Source organism: Primulina eburnea, chromosome 3 (assembly GCF_022965805.1).
Source record: "Primulina eburnea isolate SZY01 chromosome 3, ASM2296580v1, whole genome shotgun sequence".
NCBI classification, from domain to species: Eukaryota; Viridiplantae; Streptophyta; class Magnoliopsida; order Lamiales; family Gesneriaceae; genus Primulina; species Primulina eburnea.
Window position 1 is genome coordinate 52,527,925 of NC_133103.1, and position 17,118 is coordinate 52,545,042.

General features: G+C 34.4%; 4 protein-coding genes across 7 annotated transcripts; 2 read left to right on the plus strand and 2 right to left on the minus strand.

Moving 5' to 3' along the window:
* The first annotated feature begins 757 nt into the window (after nt 1-757).
* LOC140827904 (protein XRI1-like) lies at nt 758-4,696 on the plus strand. 3 transcript variants are annotated; one of them, XM_073190847.1, is made up of 9 exons: nt 758-1,060; nt 1,685-1,740; nt 1,818-1,940; nt 2,208-2,326; nt 3,074-3,137; nt 3,235-3,337; nt 3,461-3,501; nt 3,633-3,716; nt 4,023-4,696. In XM_073190847.1, the coding sequence occupies exons 1-9, from the start codon at nt 1,041-1,043 to the stop codon at nt 4,292-4,294; spliced, it is 882 nt and encodes a 293-aa protein (XP_073046948.1). In that variant the 5' UTR covers nt 758-1,040; the 3' UTR covers nt 4,295-4,696. The 3 variants fall into 3 exon arrangements, with proteins under 3 accessions (XP_073046948.1, XP_073046947.1, XP_073046946.1); XM_073190846.1 differs by having other exon boundaries at nt 2,199-2,326; nt 3,464-3,501; nt 4,023-4,695; XM_073190845.1 differs by having other exon boundaries at nt 759-1,060; nt 2,199-2,326; nt 4,023-4,695.
* Nucleotides 4,697-8,823: 4,127 nt separating this feature from the next.
* Nucleotides 8,824-9,995, minus strand: LOC140828580 (non-specific lipid transfer protein GPI-anchored 16-like). Of its 2 annotated transcripts, none has more exons than XM_073191520.1 (4): nt 9,600-9,995; nt 9,457-9,483; nt 9,299-9,352; nt 8,824-9,208 (listed from the first exon to the last, which is right to left on the minus strand). In XM_073191520.1, exons 1-4 carry the CDS (start codon nt 9,928-9,930, stop codon nt 8,997-8,999), a joined length of 624 nt encoding a protein of 207 aa, XP_073047621.1. In that variant the 5' UTR covers nt 9,931-9,995; the 3' UTR covers nt 8,824-8,996. The 2 variants fall into 2 exon arrangements, with proteins under 2 accessions (XP_073047621.1, XP_073047620.1); XM_073191519.1 differs by having other exon boundaries at nt 9,290-9,352.
* Nucleotides 9,996-11,494: 1,499 nt separating this feature from the next.
* On the plus strand, nt 11,495-12,984 carry LOC140827906 (non-specific lipid transfer protein GPI-anchored 5-like). The gene is made up of 3 exons (XM_073190849.1): nt 11,495-11,968; nt 12,410-12,466; nt 12,658-12,984. Exons 1-3 carry the CDS (start codon nt 11,647-11,649, stop codon nt 12,789-12,791), a joined length of 513 nt encoding a protein of 170 aa, XP_073046950.1. The 5' UTR covers nt 11,495-11,646; the 3' UTR covers nt 12,792-12,984.
* A 51-nt stretch (nt 12,985-13,035) lies between these two features.
* Nucleotides 13,036-15,594, minus strand: LOC140827905 (protein CDC73 homolog). Its single transcript, XM_073190848.1, has 4 exons — nt 14,524-15,594; nt 13,670-13,752; nt 13,441-13,531; nt 13,036-13,248 (listed from the first exon to the last, which is right to left on the minus strand). The coding sequence occupies exons 1-3, from the start codon at nt 15,503-15,505 to the stop codon at nt 13,442-13,444; spliced, it is 1,155 nt and encodes a 384-aa protein (XP_073046949.1). The 5' UTR covers nt 15,506-15,594; the 3' UTR covers nt 13,036-13,248; nt 13,441.
* Nucleotides 15,595-17,118: the final 1,524 nt, after the last annotated feature.

A 17,118-nucleotide genomic window follows, 5' to 3' on the forward strand; every position in this document is an offset into this window, starting at 1 on the left:
TTGTTTATTTAATTTTTTTAATATGTAAATACCGAGTACATAGATTCACAATGAATCGGACGTTATAGTGATCGCCAATCGAATAAAAGTGATGTTACATATACATTAATATTTGTACATCAGAATAGCCTCTAGTCGAAATTATTAATCGAAATCAGAACCCGTCTCTAAAAAAAATTATAACCAGAACCTAAAATTAAATATGGGTCGATTTCAGTTCATTAACTTAATATATATAATTAATTAAGTTTATTTTTATATATTTATATATATTACTTGAATCATAATACAATATTTTGGCATAGTTTATAGGCAAAAACATGTGTGAGGCGATCTCATGGATTGTATTTTGTGAGACGAATATCTTATTTGGGTCATAAATGAAAAAATATTACTTTTTATGCTAAGAGTATTACTTTTTATTGTGAATATCGGTAGATTTGACCCGTCTCACAGATAAAATTTCGTTTGACCGTTTTACAAGAAACCTACTCTAGTTTTTAAATCCCCAAAATATTTTTTGATTCCTTTTTTTAGCTCCTAGTTTTTTTTTTTGTATGAAAAATTCATTTTATGTAAAAAAAAACTAGAAATTTATTAAAAATCAAGAAATTTTAATTTTTCATTTTAAATTTTACTTTTGATAAGAATACTTGTGTAAAAAAAATCGACTTGAGATATGCACGTGCCCGTGTACACGAGGATAATTCGATTACTTAAATGAGACTAGCTTTCCGGGTTGAAAGATCCGATTTCCACCAACCGGATACTGTCAATGACCCGTCAAAATATTTAACAAGACCACTACTTCACTACTTGCAGATTTCTAGGGATGTTTTGCTTTTTTGCATCACAATATCGATTTTCACAATAATTTTGTATCTATTCGCGAAGTAGAATTATGGGTTGTCTGTAACTGTACTATGATTGTGCATATACGTACACACATACATACAAATGCGTCGGTAACGGCTACATTTCTCTTCCTTTTGTTCGCATTTTGATTGCAGAGGGAAGAAGGATCAAGACCCAGAAAGAAAATGAATTTTAACAACGATAAGTGAGCTTCCTGAATCTCAACGGGCCTTTTCGCTTTGATTTGGCTGTGTTTATGAATGGGTTGATTTTTTGGTTTTTTTTTTTTTTTTTTGATGTGTTGATTTTTTATTTTTTATTTTTGGTGGCGATTTCTGTTCATGCATCCCATTTTCTAAAGATTAAAACTTTTACTGGGTAACTGCAATTGAAATGCCTGTTCTTGATTTTGATTTTGATTTCGATTTTGCTTACCTTTGTTGGGATATTTTTTTTAAAAAAAAATTGCTTTAATCAGGTTAGCAAATTAAAGGGATGGGTGTAGATATGCTGTGTATCCTCTTCATTGAATCATTTTCTCAGCAATGCAATTGTTATTTTATATTTTAAAGCGTTCTGGAAATATTTTTTGAGCTTTTTTCGTACTGGGATTTATATAGTTTTCGGATCTTTTTCTTTGGGACTCAACTTTAGTTATTTTTTCATTCTTATGTAGACCTTTGCTGTCCTTGATTTATTTAAGTTAACAGCATGATTATTTGATCACTAGCGCATTAAGATTTGTAGGAGTTATATTTTTGTTATCACACCGGCTCTTGGTGTCTAAGCATATAGTGTAATATAACTTTTTCTTGTGAATTCGCAACAGTGAAATATGGAATTGGCAAGATCAGTATACGTGCATTGAAGAAAATAGCAGCATAGGTGAGTCTAAACGTGCTTTGAGTCAATCATATTGTTTGTAGGCTATAATGTTCAGCTTTTCTCCATATGTTTGGCAGAATTACCAAAATGCTTGTTGAATGGTGTGAGCCAAAATGAACAAAGTCTCTCTTATATGTTTAGTGACGAAGCTACCCCTCTGAAGGCTTGCGGAGATTTAGCTTACCAAGTAGCTGATTGTGGTATAATATATATTCCTTTCTTAGATGTATCCCTCGATATATTTCTCTGTATGAGATTAGATATTTTAGCTAGTTTTGTCCCTTTTTGTGAATAGCATTTCTTTGCTTGCTGCAAACTTTATTTCTTGTTTTTACTTTCCATTAACTTAGTTGCATCCACTCAGCCGTATTTTCAACGTTATCTGAATAATGGACTTGCAAAATGACTTCATATATCAGAGACATGGCTGACACGCATTTTTGTTAAACCAATTTAAGAACTGACAGGGAAAGAGTTAGAGCAATCAGATGAGCCTTCCTCTCAAGCAAAAAGGCGCCGGATGCTACAATTTAAATCTGAAGGTTTGGAGGCACCATTTTGCAGTGAAGCATTTTTAAGATCCAAGGTGGATGCTAAATTATATTCTTCTCTTGAAAATTTGTTCTATTTCATCTTCGTAATACCTGGAAAGAAATAGAATGCCATTCACATGGCCTTTTGAGTTTAAATGTATAGAATTTATTGTTTAATTTTCTCATCCTTGGCAAGAGATAATGTTGAAGACAATTATAAAACTTGAACCAAGTTTGTTTAAAAATTTAAAGCATTCGTCTACATTTTCTCTTCACAGTTCACACATTTATCACACGTCGAAGCTCTTTTGTTTCAAAGATCAAGTTTATAGAGCTGTTAGAAACCAATTTTCTCAAAAGCTAATGCTTATGAGAGCTGTCCAAATTTTTAGTTTTATTATTTGCTTTTTTTGTCTTGGTCCCAATTCAATACTATAGAAGTCCAAACGAACTGAATATTTGTATCAGAAATCCCTTGAATTGGTTTACCATTTCCATAAAGGAACTTAACATGCACTTTCAATAGTAAGTCGAAGATCAAGGAATATGTCGGAATTAATATTTAAGACGTCATGTGCATGTTGATTACGCATTAAGTAAATAAGATATAGAAATAAGCAACCAAGATTTAGTGAAAGTATATGAAGTTTTGTGCACAAGGGACTTCGAACTTGTGGCCTTCTACCCAAGTACCCTGTTAGAGACCTTTTTTGAAACTCCTAAGCTTAGCAGTTAGTTATGTATCACAAACTTGCCTGTTTATACATAAGACACCAGATCTTCTGCTTTTCCATGTTTAGGAGACACATGATTCTCTCGAGGATGCAATGTCGGAGATGTCAGATTGGGTTGCTGGATTTGCAGGTTTGTTTCTTGCAAAGTATATTTTGTTTATTTATAACGAGATACACAATTATCAAAATTGAAGAACTGGATATTGAGTGATATCTCTTATATTCAGAATGCACATCGGTATCTGGTAGTGAGTGTTTGGACCCATCATCTGAAGGCTGGATTGCCGATTGCTTTAACGACGTTGATATGAACTTCAACATCGAAGATATGTATGTTTCCTTGAACTTCAACTTGATATGAATTCCAACAAGGAAAATATGCATGTTTCCTTGAACGTCGACTTTCTTTTAGGCAAAATAATGTTTGACTAGTTTCTTGATATGAACTAACAGCAGTGCATCTGGAACTTCTGATATTCAAATAGACATTAGAGGTACATGAAAATGTTGTTACCGATGACCATTGTCAATCATCTACTTGCATTTGCAACAGTTTCTTCATTGTCAGCATTAGTTTCCTGTCATTTCATCATTGTATTCAAGCATCTATCATTTGTTACTGCAGATATTTGCAACAGCTCTCCTGAGTATGATGCTAATGCTGTCAAAAAGCATACTGTTCATCCTCGTGGAAATGTTGTTTTCAGAGGTAATGGTTTCTTCTGTATTGATTTTCCTGGAATTATTCTCCCATTTAGATCTTCTCGTTCTTGATTATTGAACAATGATGGCTCCTGCCACTATTTATGTGGCGTAACGATTGTAATGTGGCATATGAACTGCTTACTATATTGTATAATAGATTTGCGTTGAACCATTGTCGCTAGCTACGACTTTTAGCATAATGATAGACCTCTTGATCGACAATGAGAAAAGATTTTGATTTGTATCACTTGTGAAAATATCTGCCTGACAAGTTTGTGGCCTACCCTATTTTTTCTTTTTGTCACCACAGGTAGAAAATCATACATGCGTACACCTCCTAAACTAGCCTCTTCGGTAGTTAAACCATTTGCCTTCATCAAACCATGTGGTATACACGGAGACATAACTCTAAAGGACATAAACCAGAAAATTCATCCTCCTCAAAAATTGCAGCAGAGTAATGAAGATCTTTCGGATTCTTGTTTGACATCAGCATTCTCCGGGAAACCTGTAGTTGGGAGAACTAAAATTCACACAGAAGGTGGAAAAGGGAGTATAACAATTATGAGAACAAAAGGATAGCGAGATTGCTACTTTTTGGTACATCAATAGATGTTCTCTCTTTACTCATCGGGGAGAATCACCGAGGGAGCTAGGACCTCATTGTGGTTCATGAAGCTTATAACTGCCAGAAATAATTTTATTTCGAAATGGGCTGTTTTTTAGGCATTCAGGTGTTTTGCAGTATTAAAGGATCTTAATCTTTGATTGATCTTATGTTATCTTTCTTTGTCTGTTGAAAAAGAACATCTGGTATTCAAATGTACAAATTTTGTATCTATTTGGTGAGCATCACCGAGGGAGCTAACCGCGACCTCATTGTGGTTCATGAAGCTAATAACCACCAGAAATAATTTTATTTAGAAACGGGCTGTTTTTTAGGCATTCGGATTTTTTGCAGTATTTAAGGATCTTGATGTCTGATTGATCTTATGTTCTCTCTCTTTGTCTGTTATTCAAATGTACAACAAATCTTGTATCTATTTGGTATTCCTTGTATTGAAACTTGAATATGATTAATCATTATTAGCTTGTTCATAAATAATTCCAAGCTTGTTGCATTTTGAGGGTCTTTTCAAGGACAATTGGCTCTTTTCAAATTAAAGCGAAGGGAACTGCTTTTCTCCTATTGGCTCTTTTCTCTTGTTGGCTCATACAACAATCCAACATAAACTCCCGAATCAACAAAAACTAAATAAAGAAAACCCCTTGATACCCAAAAAAAAAAAAACACCATATTAGCTCTTCAGCTCTTCCTCATTTCCAGGTGGTTAGGAGTGGGCATGGCAATTTCATCAATCATCTACTCTTCTTCCTCGTTCGCGGTCTCGCTGCTCTTATTGTTGTGCTTTTGAGCATGCCTCTGGTTCCTCAAGAACTTTTTGGCCCCTTCTCTCTTTTCATATTTCTGACTTAATTTGAAGCAGTAGAAACTGATATTGAGTTCTTCCAACAATTAAATATATTTTACTTGTTCGAACACCAAAAGAAAATGTATGCTTACTTGTTTTTCAACACTTCAATCAGTAATACATAACTCTTAAGATTCATACCGAAATAATTCAAAGAATTATAAAAGCAAACGAATGATGAACTTCAAAATTTTTATCCAGACCAATGAAGAATTATGATACGCAATCAAATGTTCAATCCAAACATATACCAATTATATAAGTAAATTTTCAATATTCGGTCAAAAACAAGTAGCAAGGCGTGGTAATTGATTTTGCTAGCATGATTTGTACTCATCGTGATACATCTCATCATTCTATCACGCAAATTTTAATTATTATTTTTTAATAATTAAGGTATTCACGCTCTTTTTTTTAAAAAAAAATTCAAAAATCAAATCATTCCGTCCTTATCGGCGTCACTTGATTTTTTATTTTTTGTTTTAAATAAAAACCAACAAGTTAATCCCGTCTATATATCACTTCAATGGAGAGCGTATGATACTGTAACTTTCCTACAACTTTACTTATTTAACTATTTCTTGTAATCACCGTGAAAAAGATCAAATATCTAGGGATGTCAATGGGTCCGGGTTTTACCCAGACCCGTAATAGACCCGCGTGTATGGGGTGGGTTTGGGATATAAATATTTTAGGGTTTTACCCAGACCCGTAATAGACCCGCCTCATATATGTGGATATAAATATTTTAGGGTTTTAGTTTTTATTAATTTTTATTTTTTTAATAGCTAACCTCAACCATAACGATCTTGATTATTCTTATGTCAACTGTTGCATTTGAATCTGCTTTTAGCAATAGTAGAATAATAGTTGGTCCTCATCTTAGTAGACTTAAATATTTCCTACTCGCTGATTTTATATTGATTTGTTTAAATTATGTTATAACTTATTTTTGGGGATGTCAAGATTTTTTTGGAGAGCTAGTAACTCTTTTTTTTATGTAATTCTTTATGTCGTGAAAATACTTTGTTTGTTATTATTAAGTGTGGTCGAAAACATAAATTAATTTTACACAATGTTGTATTTAGAGGCTTGTCTGTTTCATAATTCAGTCATGTGAGAAGAAATATTATTTTTTTATTTTAAAAAAATTCGGGTCTCACGGGTCTACCCGGCCCCGTTTCGTATTCGAGGTGGGGTGGGTCCGAAATATATTTAACCGGGGTGGGACAGGTAATGGGTCAAAGTTTTTTTCATGGGGAGGATATTGGGTTTAGCCAAACCCACCCATACCCACCCCATTGACATTTTTACAAATATCGACTACTAGTCATAGGTATATAATTAAATTCTTGGAAATCATTTATAGGCATAACATTTATATATAATCGTATTTTTTTGTTAATTTTGTATAAAATATTTAGAGATTATTTTTAAAATAATTATTTAAATTGTATATTTTTTTGTTATTTCTTAAAATTTACGACATTTTATTAAATGACCAATCAAAGATGTTGACACTTGAAAAGATTTGTAGGTTAATAGATAACACCATAATTATAATGATTTTATCCAATGAGTTCTTTTTCAAGCTTGAAATTAATATTTTTCGGGATATAAATATGAGACAATCTTCTTCACAAATTTCTCATTATCTCACAAACAAAATGAGTTCAATTTTCCTATTTACATTTGCCCTTTGATTGATTATGCTTCCAATTCATGATTCCTTGGCTTATGACTATCCAAATAATGGAAATGCAATGGTTGAAGAAAATTTTCCTAAGTTGATGGTAAGCAATGAGGGTGGCAAGGTGCCACATAGGGGTAAACCTCATAAACCTCAACCCAAGCCAAAGCCTAAGCCGCCGCCAATTCGTCCACCAACACCATGTAATCCAGGTCGACGGATTCGTTCTCGTTTCCCTCCCCGGAATTATCGTCCTCCACGTCCACACTCTCCAGCTCGTGGCCGTGGCGGTGTTGGAGTCCATCACTAGAGAGCTGGCTTACGGTGGCTATAGGGTGGAAGCCTTAGAGAGTTCTAATCTAGTAGTTTTGAATTTATGAATAAATAATGATGTCGTGGAAAATTTAAGTTATGAATTTAATAAAATGATGTCAATTTATGTGAATTGATATATGGTATAATACTGTTATTCAAGTTGTTAAGTGTAATAAAACTAGATATGTGTGTTTGTTGCTGATAAAGAACATAAACATCAACATATCCAACGTATACTGACATCATATAATTAATAACAAGATTAATAATATATTATCTAAAAAACAACTATGTTGGAACATTTAATATTTGCAATCTTGATTTTGATGTTAATAAAACTTGATATTTTGTATCTAATAAGTTTATCTAAGTGTGCAGAAAGCTGAAACTGATCAGTTCTCGAGCCAAAACTGAAGCTATCGAGACGCAAACTGAAAATGACAATTGCATGCCCAAACTGAACCAGTCAAACTGATATATCGAAGATCAATTCAACTGAATCAGTGAAATCAGTCCAGCTGACGAGCCAACTGATTTCACCAAACCAGTACAAAACTAGTCGAATGACCAGTCGTATACCAGTTCAGAGCATCAATTTGGAGCAGACCAGTTCGTAGATCGTAGCAAGTTTCCAGCTTTGCACAAGGGTAACAACAATTGTTCGATAAAAGGATAATAATAAATGTTGCAGCAGAGTTTAAAGTCAATATATTCCAGAATGACTGTGAGAAAGTACATACAAAAATTTCGAGGAACATATTCAAAATACAACGGACATAATTGATGAGTCTTGATGTACGATCAACTTTGCCTTCGTAAAACAAGATGAAGACCATCAATGAATACAAGTGTGTGTACAAGAAGAAGAGGACACACTTAAGTCATATCAACTTAGATTAGAAGCACAAATCTCTCAGTGTGTGAGAACACCTTCGTGTTGTATTTATAGATCAGTTCTCACATACACAATCAATAAGAGGTAGGTCTAACTTTTGTTGAAAAGAAACAATCGAAAATTCAAGTCAAAAAATAGGAAACCAAACCAAATCAATTTTTTTTTTAAATCTTAAATACAAATATTAAAATCGAAGTTTATATGGTTTAGATTTGGATTATAAATGTCAAAATTGAATAGATCGAAATAACTGAATTTTAATTAAATTAACATTTTTTTAATATTTGTATTTAGATTATCTGTTTTATAAAATGATATTTAGTGAATTAAGTTAACTTTTAGTTGATTATTATTGTTTATTTCATATACTTTATACTAAATATTTTATCAAAAAATTAACTAAGAAAGTAACATATTATAGTTTAAAATATATTTTAATTACTAATCTAAATAAATGCCCAAATCGAACCGAAATAACCTAACCATTTTAGTAAAAAAAAAACCAAATCTAAGAGATAAAATTGTTTGAATATCAGATTATATATTTATAAAAATAAAATAAAATAAATTTGCGTAAAACTGAACTGACCGATGAACATCTCAAGAAGCAGATATGTCGTTATTTTGTATATGAAAAAAATCGCATTTATAATATTTTTTAAATATCGTAATTTTATTAGTAATAAAGATTGTAATAATACACATCTTTAATTCTTTCACATAAAATCTCAACAACATCTAAATAAAGCCAAAAATATATAAATAAACAAATAAGACAATTCTAATTATTTAACCACAACACACAAGAATCACAATCCAATCACTCAATTACACCCTCAAGAATAATTTAATCTCTTCAAAACAATGGCAAGTATAAAAATATTATGCATAATACTAGATAAACTAGTAGTATTAAAATGCAACAGCTCCTAGCACAGCCACAAGAAGCAGAGGAGAAGCAGCAGAAAACGAGTGGCCAGCAGCTGATGGTGTCACTCCTGCCCTGCTGCCTGTATTGCCCGCCGGAGCTCCTCCTGTAGTCGTTGGCGGAGAAGGTGAATCCGGGGTGCTTGGTTCAGCTTCTGGGGACAATCTTGGTGATAGTGGCTCAGCACCGGATGGGCCTGCATGCCAGATAATTTATTTTGATGAAGTTTGTTTTCTATTGATCTTGAATCTGTACAACTAGAGAAGATTATTAATACCATTGATACTTGGAGAAGGAGCACCATTGGGTGGAAGTGTAATTGGACCATTGGCCAAAGGGCCTGCCAATCATATAAATTTATTATATGATATCAAACTATATAACAAGTCATAATAATTAAAAAATGAAATAAATTGTTTGACAAATCCATAATATATAACATACTTGGAGCTGGAACTGGAGCACCAATGGCTGCAAATTATATTATTCGTTTTACACATGTTAGTAAATTTCAAACTTTAATTTACTAATCGTTTCTTGGTTAAGTTAAAAAAAAAAAAAAAGGAAAGAAGGAAAAATCCTCCTACCTTTGCATTGAAGAGGCACACCAGGCATGTTACAAGCACGCGGAAGCGAAATCGCAAGAGTTTGATTAACTGGGATTTGGAATGGAACATTCCCAGTCGCGATCTGGCAAAGACAGTCTTTCCCGTTACTCATAAGAGATCCAATCGAAGTGCAACAAGCAGAAGGCGGGGTAGTCGAGTTAACGGTACCATTGGTCACGAAGTTTACGCAAGGCATAAAAGATGTGATCATTGAAGATGTGCATGGAGTATTTGTGATTTGCCCTGATGAGATTGAAAACAATGCAATTGTTGCTGTTGCTAGAAATGTGATCAAGGATTGGAAGGCCATTGGGATAATCAGGGTAATTTTGTTTGTGTTGTGATTAGAAATTTTTGGGATTTGATCAGTGGTTTGATTGTGAGAATGAGATTTGAATGATTGGATTTTATAGGTAAAAGGGTGCTAGGGATAAGAGGTTGGTTAGCTAGAAGTGGTTTTTGTGGCTCAACTAATTTTAACTAACCTTTTGGAATGTACTTTCATAAAGATACTACTAGTTTGCTTATGCCTATTGCTTCTTGAATATGTCCTCAGTTCTTGATTTTTTTTAAAAGAAAAAATAAATATATAAAATGTACTTCTTCTTTAATTTAATAAGCTTTAGGATGAAGAAATTTATCAAATTCAGTTTCAGAAAAAAAAAAAATCAGTATTATCATCATAATTTTTTAATAAATACTTTATTTATTAGTGACAGTGACGACGATGACAAGAATAACAAGAATAATCTAAATTTCTTGTATTATAAAAGTGTGAAAAAATTTCAATCTAAATTGTCAGTTTTGTAAAAATGATTTTTATGATAGTGTCAGAATTAGAAAATTTCCATTGTTATATTAATTTATTGATTTTTTTTTTTGTATTTATAATAAATATTGTTTATGTCACCTCTATAGGATAAAGTTCAACTCAAACTCAAATGCATGGATAATGGGCTACAACTAGATCCTTTCATTTATGCTATACATTGACCAACGTTAATCATATTACCAAACAAATTAGTACCTTAAAAACCATATCATTAACATGAATGTAAAATATAAAATCTTAATATTTCAAGTTTTCAACAGATAAAATAGATATAAAAAAAACTCACTTATTCTATGACAAGTTGGGATAACGATACTAATAGGTTTTTAGGTTGGAGCAATGTATATTAAACTTAAGAATCAATTAAATTGAAACATCCGAAATATTTAGTACAATAATTGTTTCTGCTAAGTACAATATATATCATACGTGCTTCGGCTTTCTTTAAAATCTCAAGGACCCCATCGAGCGTGCCTTAATCGAACCCGAAGGAAATTTATATGATAACCATGTATGTGGTACGTACTTATAAGCTAATGTATACCTATTTTGTTATTGTCTAGTAGTTTTGAAGTATATATTAGATTATATGTAACGAATTTTTCTTCAAATGTTTAGGTAAGTTCTCCTTATACTAGAAGATTATGTCTTAGTGAGAGTTGTTGGGTGCAATAATTGACGCTGCTTGATAGAACGATCGAACCGTGGTGCTTGAGCTGCTGTGCGATTTAAAAAATTTGAGTTGCACCATTACCACCAGCTATAGTTTTTGGTAAAGCAGCAAGCGCTCGATCCTAAAAAAGTGAATGTACGTTTTGAGTTCAATTAGTTATTTCAAGATGATGAATATCATCATTCCTTGACATTAGATAGCAATCAGCACATTTAAAAGTAGGTCACCCATATATTACTAACTATTCCATGTGTCCATATCACCTAATTTTTATTAGTTAAACTATATACACAAAGTTATTTATGAGAAATAAAAACCCTTTTAAATCCAAGAATATATTCTTAATACGGAGAAGTAGGCAACCCATGTCACCAAACTTTTAATTTGACTTCTAAACCAAAACCCTAAACCCCATTTATATAAACCCTAGCAACACAACCAAAATCCTCAGACTAAACACCAAGCTTCAAAATCATTGATTCCACCTCCATTTCTATCTAAGATTTTAATCACCAAATCAAATGGCACACCACAAAATTTCAATGGGATTAGCCATTATTCTTGTCACCATGCTTTGGCCCTATGTCGCATCGCAATCGAACGATTGTACCAGTGTGATCATTAGTATGTCACCTTGCCTGAATTTCATCTCCGGCAACTCCTCCACCCCATCAGTTTCCTGCTGCTCGCAGCTTCGTAATGTCGTTGGGTCGGAGCCACAATGCTTGTGTCAAGTGCTTAATGGTGGAGGGTCAAACTTGGGATTGAATATCAATCAAACTCAGGCTCTTGCCTTGCCCAAGGCTTGCAATGTTCAAACTCCTCCTGTCAGCAAGTGCAATGGTAAGACTAGGGGTGAGAGAAGCATAGTAGGTTATCAAGCTTTTTGAGTTATTTGGAATATTATCGGATTTGTATTCGAAATTGTCAAACTCGATCAAGCTCAAACACATAGTTTTGATTTGTATTTGAGCTCGAATCAAAAAAAAATTTGATCCCGAATTCAGATATTGCTCAACAGAAGTCGATAATTAGGTTAGCGAAACCGTTCATTTTTAAGCTCCGGGGTGACTAAATGACATGGGGATCAATTCAACTCGATTCTACTTATTTGCATCCCAAGGATAACCAAGGAAATACAGTAGTAACATCGATTGGCTTTTTGAAAGAAATTATCTGAATATTTTGCAAGAAAACATGTTTGCTTTCTGAACATTTTGATGAATTTTTATAGTTGTGAAGCTTTCCATAGAACTTGAATCTAATTTCGTTTAAAATTTGCAGCTGCTTCTCCATCCGACTCTCCTTCCACACCAAATTCTCCTAGCAAAAACCCTTCAGGTAAACAGTTTCTTTCTCCCACGTGACGCCTAAAATTCATTAATTCTTGTGAAATCGAATTGCCCACAAGGCCCACGGCACTCAAACGTTGTATTCCAAAGGAGAAAATGTTACCTTTTTCGGTAGGATATATGGCTAAAACATTTTCATGCTTCACTTCCAATGATTGATATTTCTTCTATGTGATCCAGGGGGCGGATCAAAAGTGTTGCCATCACCCGGAGATGGTTCTTCAAATGCAGCTTCACCAAACCAGCTGGCTCTTAGTATGATATTTTTCGGCGTCTTCCTAGCATCTTATGTTTCAGCTTTCAACTTGCCCTGATCCTTCGCGAACTCATCCGCCTTCCGTACGTATTAGAGAGTTCTAAGCAAATGGATGAGAGTGATTCCTTTAATTGTTTGTTCAATTTATGACCTGTTTCAGAGGGTCTGTCTGTATGATTTCGTATGGTGTTGCCTCCTTTTTGTAATAAAGAATTGAAGATCATTGATATCTATACCACATTATGACTTAATCAAGTGCGAAAGACTAACTATTTTGCATATTAAAAAATTGTCCATAAGACTTGATGGCAAATCCAGAATGGCTAATAAATAAAAATCCTCCAGAAATTACAAAAGATACCTCATCGCACGTTTCTATTACAGTTATGTTGCTCAAAAACCTACAAATATCATGTATACACAGACAAACCTGTATCAACAAGGATTCTACAAACCAATAGACGAAAGATTACCAGCATTCAGCAGGCTCTCGGCTTCAGGTTTCGCCTTGGAAACTGCAAGTAAACAGGAAAGCAAATGAAAAGATATGCTAATGTTTTCTATAAGAAAAACAAATGGGAACTGAGGCCTGAGCATAATACGCAGAAGGGTAGAACATGAAGTCATTGTCTTGATAAGCAGGTTTACAACACCGGAAAGAGAAAAGGAGACAAATTGTAAACAATCATAAGAAGCCTTTGGCTTACCCTAACGGGATCGAGATTGCATAAATTCTTCAAGTTTATTCCACACCTCAAGAGCCGCAGCTCTGTCCTGGTGTCGCTTGTTTTTGCTAATCTGATCATAAAGTAATATTCACAGTAGAAGCAACAGTATGTAAAAGAAACAAAGCCCAAAGAAATAAAAATGCACGTGAATGCAGGAGTCACTAATAGTTGGAGTATTGGAACATGTTCCAAATTCAAGAATACTGACCGATATGATCTTAACATTCCACTGCTTCACGGTTTTTGCTGATTCTATGCTATCATCCTCAAAGCGAATGTAAAACCCTACAACTGTAATGCAAGCAACTCAAATTGTTGTTGCATTCACTTTCATGGGGTCAGAGAATATCAAACATGATATCAAACCAAGAACAGATTGCAATTTGTTATGCCAATGCCATGTTACTGACATTCATCAGATGAATAAAGTATGACAAAAATGCATAAAATTATAAATTAAAACGTATTCTGCAGCAAGATGGTGACAACATTGTCCACAAGAAAAAACATGACTATAGTCCAAACTCTTGAGGGATGGTAGCATCAGTTAAAATACACCAAATTATAATCCCTGCTTTTGCTCCATTCCACATTCATGCGCCATCTTAAAAGGAGAGCTGCAGTAGATGACTATTCCGACTACCTATTTGATTTTCTCACAAAGAGAAAATACAAAACTGAGAAACATTCCTGACACCTTCCAGCAGACTAATTTAAACTGCAGATATTAAGCAATTTTGCTATATGTGGCAATCATGCTGAGTTGAGTTAAATAGCATTAGGGCTCGAGTTCATTTGCAATTGAAAATATTACATCGAAATTATTGGGTGCGACTAGATGCTCGATGTTCCCATACATTGACAGCAAACTAATCATAACCCCGACATAAATTCAAATGCATAAAGCTCGGAAATCAGCTAACAAGTGGTATTTGGCATCAAATTCAAAATTTAACCAATTCAAGCGCGAATATAACACGTGGCGTTTGGCATCATTTGGCATCAAATTCAAATTTAACCAACACTGGCTCGAAAATATATTAATTACCACATAAAACTTACTCTTGTTAAAGATCTCAACATGGTCCTTAAATGGCCAGTCCTTGAACTGCCACTCCTTTCCAAGCACAAACACTGCGACCACGCGATCCCAATCCTCACTTTTCAGTGCAGATGGCTTATCTCTCACCTCATAAGCTGTCACCACCCGATCCCTACTAAACTTCTTTTGCACTGTCACGCAATCAGGCTTCCCCCCTTTCATCTGCTTAACCTTATCATCCGACGGAATAAACACTCCATCCTCCAAAAAGTCCTTAACATTATAAATCGTAATCAGGGTCGAAAATGCACTTGGGACCAAAATAATCGGCACACCTTCGCCAATCTTACGCATCTTCGTCACCTCGTCCCCCATTCCAAATCCTCTACTCTCGATTCTATTCTTAGCAACAATGTTATCTTTCCTCTGCAACGCCTCCAAACGTTGCTTCTCCTCGTCTCGTTTCATAGCAGAAGCCAAAACACTATAAAAATCTCGAGTTTTAAACACCAGCATTGCCTCCCTATCCTTAATTGGCCTCTCCTTAGCCTTAATCAGCTCAATCAAGCTCTTCTCGCTCGTTAAACCCTCCTGAATCGCCAATTCGTTCGAATCATACTGCAGATTACGTTCCACGTTGTTCAAGGCTGGGATTTGAGGAATGTTGGGGAAGTCAAGGGGGACAATCGAATCTGAAGATTGGATTTTTCCCGTAAGATAATCAAGAACCGTTTTCCGATCAGGGAGCGTGACGGCGGGGATGCGGAGAGCTCGTGCGTGCTGCAAGTAATCGGTGTGTTTGAGGTTGTGATTGGTGATGAAATGAACTAGGGTTTCAAGAGTGTAGCGGCGGGTGGATTGCACGTGCTTGGAGCGGTATGCGGTCTCGATGGTGGCAGGGAAGGAGTAGTCGGAGCCGAAGCGATATTCATCGTTGACGCGAACGATTTTGTCGAGAGAGTTGCGGATTGTGTACTCGCGGAGAAGCGTTAGCGGGTCCATTGGTATTCTCGGCGGAGGAGAAGTGGCGCGTGCCCTGATTCTGTGCTCAGGGTAATACTTCTTCACACACACACTCGATAATTTATTGATTAACAGGTATATATACATATATATATTACTTTAGCTCTTTTTATGTGTGATATATATATATATATATATATAATGATATGGTCAGAGATGGATCTACGCTAGGGCTATACTGGGCTGTAGCCCAGCCCATTTTTTTTTATTTAGCGACGGTTTTAGCGACGATTTTTTGAAAACCGTCGCTACTTTTGCGACGGTTTTAGTAAACCTGTCGCCGATGGGGATCGGCGACAGTTTTATCAAAACCCGTCGCAAATATTAGCGACGGTTATTGCTAAAACCGTCGCTAAATTATTAAAAAATAAAAAAAAAAGTGGATCGGCGGTTTTAATTAGCGACGGTTTATTCAATAGAACATCATTACCACTTTGATGTTTTTAATGCAGCAATAGATTTCATTTTGATGGAGTTAAATACTCGGTTCAATGAGTTATCGGTGAAACTTCTTTCTCTTAGTATAGCTTTAGATCCTAAAAATTCATTTGACTCATTTAACAGTGATGATATTTGCAAGCTTGCGAAGAAGTTTTATCCTGGAGATTTCACAGATCAAGAAATTGTTGTTTTGAAGTATGAATTGATACATTTATAAACTCGATGTGATGCAGAATTTAAAGGTTTCTACACTTGTTGAGTTGTGTCAGCAATTGATCGAGAATGGACGGTCAAGTGTTTATGTTATGTTGACTAGATTGATTCATCTTGTTTTGACATTATCTGTGTCTACTGCCACTATTGAACGGGCTTTTTCAGCAATGAAGCATGTGAAGACGGCACTTCGTAATAAAATGAAGGATGACTTTCATGCCGATTGTTTGACACTCTATATTGAACGAGATTTAGCTAAACATATTGATGTAAATTCTATTATTGATGAATTTTATGTTTTAAAATCCCGTAAGGCACAACTTCGTTGAACGATATAATGTACTTTTTTTTTAATAATATATAACTTATCATATTGAGTTCAAGCCCACCCCAACTCTTATTCCTGGATCCGTCCCTAGATATGGTCTCACGAGACGTATTTTGTTAGAATGATCATTTATTTGGATCATCTATTAAAAAATAGAGTAGGTCTCATGTGAGACCGTCTCACGGATCCAATCTGTGAGACGGGTCAACCCTACCCATATTCACAATAAAAAGTAATACTCTTAGCATAAAAAGTAATACTTTTTCATGGATTATCCAAATAAAGATCCGTCTCACAAAATACGACCCGTGAGACCGTCTCACACAAGTTTTTGCCAAAAAAATATTACTTTTTATGCTAAGAGTATTACTTTTTATTTTGTATATCGATAGGGTTGACCCATCTCACAAATAAAGATTCGTGAGACCATTTCAAAAAGATCTACTCATATATATATATATATATATATATATATATATATATATATATATATATATATATATATATATATATATATATATATATATACCTCAGGGATGAACCCATCAAGATCCGGCCCAGGAGCTCGTGGCTCATCCCAAGCCCAAGCCCATTACGGGCTCAGGTATTC

What these genes read in the sequence shown, in the direction of transcription:
- LOC140827904 (XM_073190845.1), top strand. Translation starts at nt 1,041, where the DNA reads ATGAATTTTAACAACGATAA. An exon ending in AAGCATTTTTAAGATCCAAG is followed by an intron (nt 2,327 to 3,073) that starts GTGGATGCTAAA and finishes TTCCATGTTTAG; the next exon opens with GAGACACATGATTCTCTCGA. An exon ending in AACTTCAACATCGAAGATAT is followed by an intron (nt 3,338 to 3,460) that starts GTATGTTTCCTT and finishes ATGAACTAACAG; the next exon opens with CAGTGCATCTGGAACTTCTG.
- LOC140828580 (XM_073191519.1), bottom strand. Translation starts at nt 9,930, where the DNA reads ATGGCCTTCCAATCCTTGATCACATTTCTAGCAACAGCAACAATTGCA. An exon ending in TGCTCCAGTTCCAGCTCCAA is followed by an intron (nt 9,353 to 9,456) that starts GTATGTTATATA and finishes TATGATTGGCAG; the next exon opens with GCCCTTTGGCCAATGGTCCA. An exon ending in TCCTTCTCCAAGTATCAATG is followed by an intron (nt 9,209 to 9,289) that starts GTATTAATAATC and finishes TCTGGCATGCAG; the next exon opens with GCCCATCCGGTGCTGAGCCA.
- LOC140827906 (XM_073190849.1), top strand. Translation starts at nt 11,647, where the DNA reads ATGGCACACCACAAAATTTCAATGGGATTAGCCATTATTCTTGTCACC. An exon ending in TCCTGTCAGCAAGTGCAATG is followed by an intron (nt 11,969 to 12,409) that starts GTAAGACTAGGG and finishes TAAAATTTGCAG; the next exon opens with CTGCTTCTCCATCCGACTCT. An exon ending in TCCTAGCAAAAACCCTTCAG is followed by an intron (nt 12,467 to 12,657) that starts GTAAACAGTTTC and finishes TATGTGATCCAG; the next exon opens with GGGGCGGATCAAAAGTGTTG.
- LOC140827905 (XM_073190848.1), bottom strand. Translation starts at nt 15,505, where the DNA reads ATGGACCCGCTAACGCTTCTCCGCGAGTACACAATCCGCAACTCTCTC. An exon ending in TGTTGAGATCTTTAACAAGA is followed by an intron (nt 13,753 to 14,523) that starts GTAAGTTTTATG and finishes CTTGCATTACAG; the next exon opens with TTGTAGGGTTTTACATTCGC. An exon ending in GGAATGTTAAGATCATATCG is followed by an intron (nt 13,532 to 13,669) that starts GTCAGTATTCTT and finishes CTTTATGATCAG; the next exon opens with ATTAGCAAAAACAAGCGACA.